Genomic DNA, 13,326 nt, shown 5'->3' on the forward strand with positions numbered 1-13,326 from the left:
TCTACCCCTTTGTCTGAGGGTTGTGTTCTCTTGGGGTTGTTTACTTCCTTGAGGCTGGGCTGTGTGTCATGAGAGCTTTCTGACTGCTCTGCAGAATGCTGGTGAGCAAATGTTTGACACAAAATCTTAAAAGACAATGAAGATTCAGAAATTGTTTTGTCTGAGTAGCAACCTTTGACTAAACAAAGAAAATAATTTGGGGTTATTTTCTTCCATTCCCAGTGGGTTTTCTTTTTCTTTTCTTTTTTAAATGAAATTGCCCCAAAGCATTTCTCCAGTTGCTTATGTTGGGTCAAAACCCCCTAGAAAGCTCTGATCATCTTTGTCGTTGCCAACTCTCTTTCAACTCATTTCAAACTGGTGTTTGGGGGTTTCACATAGAAGGGGAAAGCATAATGGAAGATGTCTGTAAAGTTTTTTTCTTTAAGAATTTCTTTCACAAAATGTTAATAATTTTATGTATTCCTCAGGTTGACAAAAATGCAGAATTGGTGGCCCAGTGGTACTACTGCACTCTGAGTCAAGAAAAGTTGAGCAGGCCTATAGTCGCTTGTGAACTTGGCAGGTAGGATTACATTTTTAAACTCCTTTTCAGTGAAACAATATTAATTTCTGAATAAATTGCAATCATGAAGTTTACCGAGTTTTATAGTATATTTTCTATTACAGACTATATAACAAAGATGCAATCATTGAATTTTTGCTGGATAAATCTTCCGATAAAGTCCTTGTCGAAGCAGCATCCCACATCAAGAGTATTAAGGTAAATTCACATGCTTGTAATCTGTCTGAACTTTTCTAGATATCAGAGCCTACAACTATTAGGCATAATTCAGAGAAAGTTTATTTTGTATAATTCCTTAATGCAAATCCTATTGATTTTAATGAAACATTGAAGCTCCTACTTTCTCTAGCAGGCTTCTATTTTTAAAAAAACCATGGGGCAATCTTTATTTGCTGCATCTTCTGATACCTTTTTTGCATGCTGGCTATTGGTCTCCTCTTGCTTCTGTCATAGTATTCCTTGCACTCAAAATGACCTTGTCTATCAAGCCAATTCCCTCTTCTTTCTTAAAATTATATTCAAAACCTTTTGGATATTGTGAAGCAAGCATCCACAAATTTTGCCTGGCCTTGATAAATACTGGTCACAGAACCATGCCCCTTCCCATGTTATGACGCTTGTCCCCAACCTTGCATTATGCTTCTGAAGTGCCCCCTGTGCCTTGTTTGGAGTTCACTGCAAGTTGTACTGTGCTTCAGAGCCCCTCCAAGCAACTCAGAAGCATAGTACTGCTCCTGGGAGAGAAGGAAGACCTAAGGCTCATGATATTCACCATAAGGGGATTGGGAACTCGCTGTGACAAATGGAATTGTGGATTCCTAGTTTTTACTGTGGTTTAAGAACAACTCTCAGCCTCATTCTTTCTGCATTACCCCATGACTTGACCTCCTTGTTTTCTCTTGTAGTTCCATCTTTGCTTTTTCTCTCTCTTACATTAAAATGTATTTGGGCAGAGAGAGAGAGAGAGAGCAAGCCCCACTTTTGTGGTGTCTCTGATGCTTAACATAGTTCTATTAATTTGTTAAAAAGTAACAATGGAATAATGGCAATTAAAGCTCAGTATGCAGTGCCTAAGCACCAATAATTTAAAAATTGCTTGCTATGTCTTGTTGTCTCTATCAGGTGAGTTGCTATTTTAGAAATTAACCAGGCTTGTAAGAGTTGAGTAGATGTGTGGCTAGAAAAGCAATTCATTTCCATTGCTTTTTTTTTTAAAGAAACCTTCAGTCAGGAGTAGGAATTTAACCTTGAATGTTTTGCAAAAGGTTTTATTAATATAGAATGATAAAGGGAAGAACTGCGTTATTTCAGGAGGTCACTTCAACTTGCTTCCATTTAAAAACTTGTGTAAGAGACTTTTATTTCCTTTCAGAACGTCATAGAATTAAATCTCTCAGACAATCCTGCTTGGACTGGTGACAAGGGGAATACAAAAGGGGATAAATATGATGACATCCAGAGTGCACGTTTCATTTGCCCTATAGTTGGGTTGGAAATGAACGGAAGGCATCGGTAAGTATTTAATATCCTGTGTGGTGGAGAAAAATTACTCTTAGATGGTTAAGCAAGTTTTCAAAGAAACTAAATGCCACTGATTTCAATGGGGCATGCTACTTAGGAAGGTGGGAGTGGAATCACAGAGTCTGCTGCTGTTCTGTGGGGCTCTGAACAGGAGCATGATGTGCACATATGTCACATGCACTCCAGTATTGTGCATGCTTACTCAGAGGTATCTCTCTCCCTGTGTTCATTAGGAATTACTTCCTAGTGAGTATACATAAGCCTTCAGGATTAATGACCAAAATCTAGACACATTAAATAATTTGCTATGAGAAAAATCAAACCTTATTTGAGTATCGAGGGACAACCTATTCATGTCAAGTTGGGAAGCTTCTAAAGGCCTGCATATTGTAAGTTTTATCAGCGTTAATGTCATTGAAGAATATGGAAAAGCTTATGAAATTTGAGTATCTGTAAAACTAAATATGTACAGTGGTACTTCGGGTTAAGAACTTTTCTTCAGGATGAGAACAGAAATCGTGCTCTGGCGGCGCGGCGGCAGCAGGAGGCACCATTAGCTAAAGTGGTGCTTCAGGTTAAAAACCGTTTCAGGTTAAGAACGGACCTCCGGAATGAATTAAGTCCTTAACTCGAGGTACCAGTGTACCGTGACAGTACATGCTTGGCTTTTATTGCATGCTTACTGAAATGGGATAGTTGTTACTACATTAATGAATGAGGATTTTGCAGAGGCCTTTTCTTAATATGCATTTCCTGTGTTAACCACATGGGGGTGTTTTGGGATATACAGGCTAAATTGTGTGCTGGGGACAAATGGCAGTAACAAATGGATTTTTATTATTATTATTATTATTATCACCTTTCTTTTGCGTTCTTGTATGACTTGAAAATTTTTGCTTATAAATTCTGGCCTTGATCCAGCTAAATTTAGTTCGGATGTGCAGTTCATCCTATATACGCACTGAGTGTGATAAGACTTAAGTGTGCATATGACTGCAGCCTGGGTCCCATTAAAACAATTAAGACAAGTTAGCCACAATTATCTTACACCCCATTGCTTACAGCAAATCTATATACGCTTACTCAGAAATTACTCCCAGTTAAGTGTGCATAGGATTGCAGTCTTAGTTAGAGCTGTCTGTAGCTTCATTGTTGCATGTGTATTTAACCTCTGAACATCATTTTCTCTCTGCTTCGCCAAAGATTTTGCTTTCTACGCAACTGTGGATGTGTCTTCTCTGAACGCGCTCTCAAAGAAATTAAAACTGAAGTTTGCCACAAGGTAAGCTTTGTCCCTTTCTCTCCTCTCCCCCCACCTTTCTAGTATATGTTTGTGCTGCATCCCAGCCCAAAATTACTTTGAATTGAGCCAGGGTTGTGGAACTGGATTGTCCAGAGGGCCAGATCTAGAAGTGCCCTGCTCTCTGGGGGCCAGTTTGGCAGGTGGGTATGGAGTGTGTCTGATCCCTGCTGAAAGCAATGCAACAGGGTAATGTGTTACATTCAAACAGTGCAGAATACAACCTGCAGCTGCAAAGAAACATTGAATTTAGCACTGTTTGAAACCATAGCTTATACCTGCGCTTTACCTGATGTCATATGACAGCAGGCAGCTGAGAGATGGGTATGATTTTGCCTAAATGACCTGGTGGGCCTGGTGGGCTTAATCAGCCCCACAACAAAATACCCCCAGTGATGACTTAATCAGTGTTATAAACATACATAACTAGAGTCTACTTTGCAGCTCTTGGTTTTCTCTTCCATGCACATGTGCATTCAAAGAGAGGACACAATTTGTTTAACCCAGGGGGACTTTGGGGTCCTGTTTTCAGTCGACTGGTGAAAGTCATTCAAGTGTGTATCCTTTTACTGTGCACCAGACTGACATCTCATTTTCTCCGTCTCCTCAGAGCTAAGAAATGGTGTTTCTTTTTGTCTCTTAGGATTGTGTTTATCATAAGAATTGTGGAGTTAGATGGGACCTGATGGTCAACTTCCTCCAATGCAGGAATCTAAATAGGCCATTCTTTAAGAAAGACTATTTGTGAACTTGCTTCCGCCTTCATTCCAAAGGTCCTTGAATTTCCCTAAAGCTAGTTTTGTTGGCTGTTTCCTATGTGGTTCCCCTAATGCTTACATAGGCTCCTGTTGCCAGTTGAATCCTGTGGCCCTTGGAACCCATCTTGTCCATTTCCTATACACATGTTGCATTTTCTCTCAGTGCATCTTTTCTCTAGCCTAAGATAACATGTGGCCCCCACCCCTTCCTCTCAGTTATTCCAGGGCCAACACCACTGGCAACTACTAATAAGACATGTGCAGTTCTTTACACATCTTCCACGCTCTCCTAAGAAACTTCACCCTCACTACCCACAGCTTGAGGAACACTGATTTAGTTGGTTGCTGTGGAACACTTGTCTTTTATTTTCTGCAGGCTTTCCATGTGTTTCCTTTCTTCACGTTCTCCTTTTCATATGTGTCCATTCTCCACTATGCCGTCTACTGTGGTTTAAGTCAGAATTTAGTTTTATAAACAGATGTACTGCAGTGGTAATACCTGTGATAATGTGAGTTAAGGATTCAAAGTAAACTGAAAGTTGAAGAAACTGTAGTGAGATTCAGAGTAGTCTTTCCGCAGAGGTTGTGGTAGCAAAAATGCACAAATCACTAGTTTCAGGGTAAGATATTCTTCATAAATGCATCTATGATTCATTATATATTTTTAATAGGAATTCAGCTGCAGACCATTAAGTAAAGAAAAAATCAGAGAGACCAGTATGGTGCTAGATGCACTGGTGATTTCACTTTGTATTAAGCAGCAGTCTCTGATTCACTTTGTATAAAGCAGCAGTCTCTGACTTAATCACGACTAAAGTCGAAATGAGATAAGTATGTTTCAAGTTGGAATGAATTTTCCCCAGGGCAGAAGATTGGCTAGTGGTACTTAAGAGAGTTTGCCCATGCATGTGGTTTGTGTCACGGCTCACTTTCCCAAGGCTTGTAGAGCTATGTACTCTGTGGACACATTTCGAGTTTCTCCAGTGGAGAAATGTACCAAGTGCTGGCCAGCTACATAACATGTGTGATGGGCATCATTTTGTAAGTTGACTCTTTTTATGATGACAACAGTAAACAGTGTGCAGGTGCTTTCATAGCTTAAATGCCTGTATAAGCTACCGTATTTTTCCATCTATAAGATGCCTCCTACTTTGGTGGACTCAGATTTAAGAAAATGGAGGGAGATGTATCCATGTATAAGATGCCCCCTAATTTTTGACATTATTTTTTAGGGGGAAAACTTAGTCTTATACACAGAAAAATACGGTATTTAGCCCCTGGTGGCTGCACTTGGGTATTGCTGTGCTAGGGTGTCCCTAGCTCAGTGGTTCCCAATTAGCTTATTACTGAGTACCTGCTTTTGAAAATTTTGATAACTCTATGGTAGTTACCTGTGCAAAGCAATTTTTTGAAGAAAATGTGGGGTGTCCCCTAATAAGCAAAGGATTTTACGCATACTAAAAAACAGACCATGAAATTTGTGATACTATCACAAATTGCCTATTTACAGACAGTGCCCTAGCGCTAAACTAAATCATCAAAGGGTGAGCTGTTGTACTAATCATAGTGGCAACTTGCTTAGCTATTTCCACTGTTGGACTTCCAGGATGAGACATGAATCCCAAACTCAAAAGCAAGATTCACTGAAAACCCTACTACAAGCAGTGGGAGAGTCCTCTAAACTTGGTAGTCATTGAAAGCAATTAGAAGTTCTTTTCAGTTAAAAAGTAGAGAGCAAGGGGAAGGGATCCCTTACCTTTTTTAAATGATAAACATGTGAACCCTATCCGTGGAGCAAGCCATTTGCTTTCTCTCTCCACCCCCCTCACTGCCCCCTGCCACTCCAATTGCAAGAGCCCTAATAAACTGTGTCAGAGGTTTTTGCCCAGTCCTAATTCACTTGCAATCCAGCAACTCTTTCACAAGTTTTCCCCGCTGCTAGCAAGCAGGCCCTGGTCATGAGCAGAGGCTGGGTGATCTGTGGATCATCATTGTGGCTTTCACTGTGCAATTAACAAGTTAAGTGAGTCCCTGGCAAATCCCCAGGTGTCCCCGGACCCGTAACTGGGAACCAATTCTCTAGCTTATTTGATCAGTCAGTGAGAAGATGGATCTAGGGTGAGGTCTGTTGTGTTTGTTTTATGGCAGTCATAGGTTCAATTTAATGACCTTTTGTTCCTTGCAACTTTGTGATTTTCTAAAGTAATGTGAAAAAGTCATTGTTATGCATGTCGAAATGAAGCCAGCAGTGACCGATTCAGTCCTACCACAGAGAATACTGTGGACTTTGGTATAATGATGTTTTCTTGGCTTGCTACGTTGAAAAGTCAATAGAAACTGATCTATTGATGTATTGATTCCTTTTAGAGCTGGCTGTTCCAGTTGTGCTGGTTCCCTTCCTTGTTCATGGCAGCCAAATAACATTAAAACAGGCCTAAACAAGTTTGCTATGCTACTTTCTGTTGGAGCCCACTTGACTATTAAGTGATATCGAAAAGGAAATATGAGCTGCAAAGACCGTTGGAACATCAATAGTTGTATTATATAACAATGGGCATATTGCCCATAACAATAAATCTTTGTGCAGTGATTATCTTATAACTCGTAGAAGTTCGGCTTTCTACTGCGAATCCTGATCAGTGTTTGTTTTAAATGAAAACTGGATTTGCAAGAGTCATATTTAACACAGCTATATATATGAGCCCCATGACTGAGGATAAAAGAATGTAAATTGTGCCTGAAAAAGTTTCCAAAAATGGCAAATGTGTGTGTTTAATGTCTTCACCCTGCAAATCTTTCAAGTCCAGCCTTTCAAACCTACCTGCCCACTGCTACCCAGCACTAGATAAAGATCTCTCAGTGGCTTTTCTCTGGAGCCCACCCTCCTTCTCAGGCTAGGTGGACAACTAATAGCCTTTGTGGCCAAAACATGAGGCTTCCAAAACGTGTTCACTTGGTGCCATGGTTAGTACCTTTTAGGCGCTAGGCATATGCTATCTTTTCCTTTTGAGCTTTTAATGGCACTTAATTACTTTGTTCTCCCTCTTGAGCATAGTTTTTTATCACTTGTTTTACTGTTGGCCTCCTTTTTCTGCTGTTTTCTGCTGCATTTTTATTGTTTCATGGATAATGGTTTTATTATGCCATATTATTGTTCATAGCCACTGATAAGATGAGATATAAATTCTGAAAACAAGCCTTTCATTCTTCGTCCTCTGCAAATAAGTCCAATGTCTACAAGTCACATCTGGTCCTTACCCATTTTGGAATTCAGGGGAAATTCAGATTAACTAGATTTATTCACATCCTATATACCAGGGGTCAGCAAACTTTTTCAGCAGGGGGCCAGTCCACTTTCCCTCAGACCTTCTGGGGGGCCGGACTATATTTTTGTGTGTGGGGGGGATGAACGAATTCCTTTCCCCACAAATAACCCAGAGATGCATTTTAAATAAAAGGGCACATTCTGCTCATGTAAAAACACGCTGATTCCTGGATTGTCCATGGGCCGGATTTAGAAGGCGATTGGGCTGGATCCGGCCCCCAAGCCTTTGTTTGCTTACCCATGCTATATACCAATAGTTAACTCTTTCTTAAAGTGCTGGTCTTTATGTAACCCAAATGGCACCATTTATGTCCAAGAGGTTCAGCAGGTACAGGAGGATCCCAAGGTTTGCAGAAGTACAAAATAGTGTTGGTGTAGAAAGACCCTTAAGCTGAGGAAACACATCCCTGTTAGAACTGAGCATACTCAGTAGTCATGGAATACTGACTTATTATTGGGGGAATGGAAAATCTGGGTGTATGTTTGAACGGAATGAAGTATCTCAAAAGAAGGCATGGCTGGCCAGTGCACTACACCAGGGGTTTTCAACCTGCCCCCTACCGCCCACTAGTGGGCGTTTCAGGATTCTAGGTGGGTGATAGGGGGTTCTACGGCACAATCTGAATCCTCCTTCCATCGAGCACTGGTGGGCGGTGAGGAAATTTTACCATCAAGAAAGATGCATTAGTGGGCGGTAGGTATAAGAAGGTTGACTACCCTTACACTACACCATTTTAATGCAGATCCCACTTGTGTATTTTATGGTTTTGTTTGCAGGATAGAAGCTAGGCGTGCACATATGTGGGGTTAAAGATGCCAAAGATTTCTTCTCACCTTTCCCCTGCGCATTAAACCCTGATAGGCATATTTTCAAATGAGCAAGGACTGTGGGGTCAACAAAGTTAGCTTTGCCCAATGACTCATGCACATGAGCTGTGACCCACAGAAAGAGTTTTTAAATTGACTCTCTTCCAGTGTGACCAGCAGCAACAACAAAACCACCTGGAAACATTAGTACTTCCTTTAATCTTAGGTTATGCGTATGGGAGAGAGTAGTTGCGCTAAGTAGTAAGGGAAGGTCTGCCAAAGCTTCTCAATCTCAGTCTGTGATGGAATCAGTCTCTCTTATTGGACACCAGTGTGCATTTACATGTGTGTGCATATAGCCATTCTTATCTTCATGTCAGTTCATCTGAAGACTACGCCTTTTCCTGGAAAGTCAAGATCTGGTGCCCTACATCCAAGGGCCAGATGTGTTGATTCATCTTCTCTTCAAGATCTTATCAAACGTAGCACAATCGAAATGGTTCTTGGATTTTCTGGTAATTTTTTGTGGGTGGGAAGGTTGCTCCCAAAATTCCTTAATGCACATGACACAAAGTCCCAGTGTGAGTTTGAAAACATTTTCCTGCTGACTCTGTTTACAGTGCATCCTATGGTGGCTCACAAAAATCATAAAAACGATATCTCAGGATCATAGAATTGTAGAGTTGGAAGGGACCCCAAGAGTCATCTAGTCCAACCGCCTTCAAAGCAGGAATCTCAGCTAGGTCAAACATGACAGGTGGCCATCAGTTACAATAGAGCACAATCTTAAATTTTATTTTATTTATTAAATTTGCAAGATTAGTATCTCACCTGTCAAAATGGTCCACCTCTTGCCTACTTCCCCAAAGTTGTTACAAGCAGAGGAGGAGGAGGAGGAGGAGGAGGAGGGAAAACCTAAACATCTTGAGCTACTTGTAAGAAATGTGGGATATAAAACGGACTAGATACATGTAAGTTCTCTCTGAATTGGGATTTTCAGGGCTACATAGGTTATGTACCTACATAGGTTATGTTAACGCACCGGTGTTCAAGAATTCTTAAAACTGACAAGTTTTTTTTAGAACTGTCTGATTTGCACCTCACTTTAAACCAGTTAAGTTTAAGCTTAACTATGACCAAGCAGTGCATCACTCCTGTGCTAGGCCAAATGGTTGCTTAGTTCCCAGCAGCACAGCTGGAGCAGCAGCAAAGCAGCTACAATTTTAGCCCCACCCATACACCAACATGCTTCATGTTCACCTTTCAGCCATGGTGCAAACCACCCAAGGTTTAGCAGTTGGTCACTGAGGGTGCTCTGTGGAACTTGAATTTTATGTAGACTTGGGCTGATTCATTGGCAGTTGACTACGTTCCTCTCCCAGCACTGGAATGTGAAGGCTTTTAAAATTGAGGTGTTAACTGAGGCTTGTTACCGCTCACGAGGGGACTGTTGTTGCAGCAGTCTTTCCTACAGTTTGGTAAAGGAGACTGGCATTATTCCCACATTGCAGATGAATGTGGGCTGGGGGTGGAAAGAGTATAGCAAGGAGGCTGAGAAAATAGAATTTCCTCTAGGCCGCCTGATAGACTGAGGTCTCCTGCTAGATAATGATTATCTCCTAGTTCCTTTTGTAACTTACTGTACCTCCATAAAGCCAGGAGGAGATAAGGCAAAAGAACAAATAGCATTAAGGAGGTCACAATATAACCTTCAAATGATATGGGAATGATAAACCCTTTTGTGCTGAGTAATAGCATGGTAGTATCAACTCAACCTCAGGGATCTAGATTTCTGAAGGTCTAGTCCAGGCCATTTTCTTTCTGATCAGTGGAGAACAGCCTTTACCAAAGGCGTCATGGGCTTTGAAGACACTCAAACTCAGGATGCAAGGGAGAAACATGATAAGAGGAGGGTACCCTTGGCAAATCCACAGTGTGATCAGCTCCAGCCCGGAAACCAATGTTCCCACTGTGAAAGGATATGTGGTTCCAGAATTGGCCTCCACAGTCACTTATGGACTCATTGTTAAAACTGTGTTTATGGAAGACAATCTTACTCTGCTATGAGTGATCGCCAAAGAAGAAAGAAGCCCTCATGCGGTCAAGCTCTCATAGACTTCTGTGCCAAAAAGTTTCCAAGTGTATACTTCTAGGCCCGTCTATGACCTTGCTGAGCTGAGAAGGTTGAATTGAAGCCAGTATAACCTCACGGAAGTTAGCAGCAGCATATAATTGGCTTTAGGTTGGTTTGTTTTTTATTTTAAAAAACTCTTAAAAACTCAGCTTTTCTTTCCGACTTACAGCAGCTTACAGTAAGCAGTGAATCATGATGTAAAGTAGGGAATTCCAGTGTAATCTAATACTTTGGCATGCTTCATATCTTCCTGCTTTGCTCAGTGCCTCTAAACTTTTTCCAGGCAGGCCAGTGAGGCAGGTTGAGGCAGCTGTCCCTTCCACTGGAGCCTTTTTGAGATGCTGTGCTTAGTCTTACCTGTCAAAAAGCTTGCAAAAACTGGCCAAAATGAAGTATCTGAACCACCGATGTCCCAGGTGGACCAGCATAGCCGCCTCTCTCCCTTAGCGCCGGCAGATGGCTAGAAACAGGCTAGACAAACTGGAGGTCAGGAGGTTACACAGTATAGTTGCTCTGTAGGATTCCCTACCACCACCAAAACTGATAGTTCCTACAGCTCCGGCCACAGGATAGACTGTGACAGGCTTACAGATCCCTATTGAGCATTGGGACTAACAGGTATTGCTGTTGCCTGCACAGAACTGGATTTTGTGGTCTCCTGATCACAGAAATACTGGGAAATGGGAACTGCAGTGGGAGGGCATCAACATGGTCCTGAGCGATACAGGAGTGTTGTCGATCAGGCTTAAGAGAAATTCTCCCTTATTTAGGTTCAAATGGTAAGGTTTATTTATTTTTTTAAAAAAATATTTATTACTTTTAGACCTTACAAAAAAAGAAAAAAGGGGGAAAAAAAGAAAAGAAAAAAGAAAGAAAAAACAATACAATACAATATATAAACAATACACAACACAACATTAACACAATAATCTAAACAAAACAAAGCAAAAACAATTTAAAACACACATTATACCATTTCAATATCGTATCTTACATTCCCTTGTTTCAACGACTTCCTCTCACCTCCCTTTTTGTATTCCACTTCTATTAAATGTTTCAGCAATTCCTTTCCATCTTCCTTTATTTTCTGTCATAATATTTGTCTTAACATATTTTAACCTTATTTTCCCTTTAATTATTATATATCAAATGGTAAGGTTTAATGCAATGGTGGGTTTGTCTGTTTGTATTACTGTCCAACAGTTATGGCCTTTTAAACCAGTACATTTTTAATTCAGTGTTTGCTAATAATCTGTCCTGCCGTGTGTAGCCAAGTTTTGTATATAATAGCGTCTTTCACGTTGTTTCTGACATTTCATTGCAATGATAGTTTTGGTTTCTCATAAGTGTATAATCAAGGAGGTGTTGTGCACGTGTCTGGTCCTTGTAAATAGACATGATTAGAATGATTTTTTTGCTTAAATATAGAGGCTGAAATTTTGAAAGCAATCCAAGAAGCCTAGTCATGTCATAGTTGGATGAATGAGTCTCCTCAGTTTCATCTGCCAATCTTCTCTGAAAACACTGCCATAGACAGCACAGAAATAAAAGAACAATTAAGGAATGTTGTAGAAAGTTAAGTGCTAATCCACAAACTGCTTAACCTTCAGTAGTCACATCTACAGCAGAGATAATAATCCAAAATGATTGCCTGTCAATTGTGTTTAAGGCTGCACCATGAATCAAAACATAGAGTCCAAATAAACATATTTGTACTTAAATTCTATATCCCAGTGATACTTGTTTGAAACAACTGAAAACCAGTTCTTATTTTCAAATAAATATAGTACCTTTGTTTTCAAGGCTTTAATATTTGTAGTTCCCGCACCCCTGATTAGCCTTAAAGAACAACCTGCACATTTGGTCCAAAAGAATGTGGACAGCAGTATCATATTCAGACATCAATACACCAAAGTATCTGAAATTCCTTCTCGGTTTCTTCTGCTCTATTGTTAAAACTGAAAACAGACCACAGATTACCCACAGAAGCAAGATGAGGTATAACAAATGAGGCCAAAGGGAGTTTGTTGCTAAGTTTCTGGTAGTTAATGTTTTGTTTTTTATTTAAAGCAGCAATTAGCTTTATTCCCCAGGTGTTCTTCCTCCTTTAAGTATATTCTGAGAGGTGACCTAGACCCAATACAGACTTGTTCAAAGCAAGAAATAATAATGATACATATAGTATTCTACATTTCTTTGATATGGCATATGTAATTTATGTGCAGCAACCCTTTGCATTGTCCTCAATATTCTAGCTACAAATGGGCTTTTTTTGACAGCTTAGTGTGGGTGTTGTGACTGTGGTTCATAAGCTCCACCACAGACTTCATTACTTAATACAACAGAGGATAATTAAGTGTTCTTGTTTTATTCATTGCCTCCTTTGCACACACCAGGATTTAGATTAAAGTTCATTGTTGTGATCACTCAGCACTCCATTCCTCACTTAGATTAAGTCACTTGACCCAGCTTGTGTCGTTTCGGTACTTCATGTCCCGTGACTTTTCCTTTATGAAATCTCCATCACCTAGATGGTAGGGACTATCCAAAAGTTGCTACAACTCCCAACAGCATTAGCAAGTGTGGATGGGAGTTGTAGTTTAGTAATACCTGGAGGACGAAAGTCTTCCCACGCCTGATCTACAGCATTGGCTTAAAAAGTTGGTAGTATTTTTGAAGCTGTCTAAACCTGTATTCTAAAGGTTAGTCGGAATATTAGGTCTATAACCCAGGGAGTTTTACACTATTTCCTAAGAAATCCTGGGGTTTCTCAGAATTTTAACAAGAATTAAGAGTGGAAAGAGGTTTTTCCATATGACAGCTTGATCGCTGCTGTCAGTCATACCTTGAAATGTGCAGCCTTAGGGCATGCCCTGTTTATGTGAAGTGACGATGCGATCCAACAAGTCTTGCTAC

General features: G+C 40.4%; 2 protein-coding genes across 2 annotated transcripts in view; one reads left to right on the top strand and one right to left on the bottom strand.

Moving 5' to 3' along the window:
* Window positions 1–13,326, top strand: part of RTF2 (replication termination factor 2) — a 62,181-nt gene that overhangs the window by 977 nt on the left and 47,878 nt on the right. The window contains exons 2-5 of the mRNA XM_053394316.1: window positions 471–565; window positions 670–763; window positions 1,938–2,077; window positions 3,290–3,368. Of these exons, the coding sequence (XP_053250291.1) occupies window positions 471–565; window positions 670–763; window positions 1,938–2,077; window positions 3,290–3,368 (408 nt within the window). The remainder of the gene's footprint in view (window positions 1–470; window positions 566–669; window positions 764–1,937; window positions 2,078–3,289; window positions 3,369–13,326) is intronic.
* The window catches only part of LOC128416489 (beta-1,3-galactosyl-O-glycosyl-glycoprotein beta-1,6-N-acetylglucosaminyltransferase 7-like), a 29,683-nt gene continuing 28,250 nt past the window's right edge, over window positions 11,894–13,326 (bottom strand). Inside the window, exon 5 of the mRNA XM_053394314.1 lies at window positions 11,894–11,934. Coding sequence (XP_053250289.1) covers window positions 11,909–11,934 — 26 coding nt within the window. The 3' untranslated portion in view covers window positions 11,894–11,908. The remainder of the gene's footprint in view (window positions 11,935–13,326) is intronic.

The sequence above is a fragment of the Podarcis raffonei genome, chromosome 6 (assembly GCF_027172205.1).
Source record: "Podarcis raffonei isolate rPodRaf1 chromosome 6, rPodRaf1.pri, whole genome shotgun sequence".
NCBI classification, from domain to species: Eukaryota; Metazoa; Chordata; class Lepidosauria; order Squamata; family Lacertidae; genus Podarcis; species Podarcis raffonei.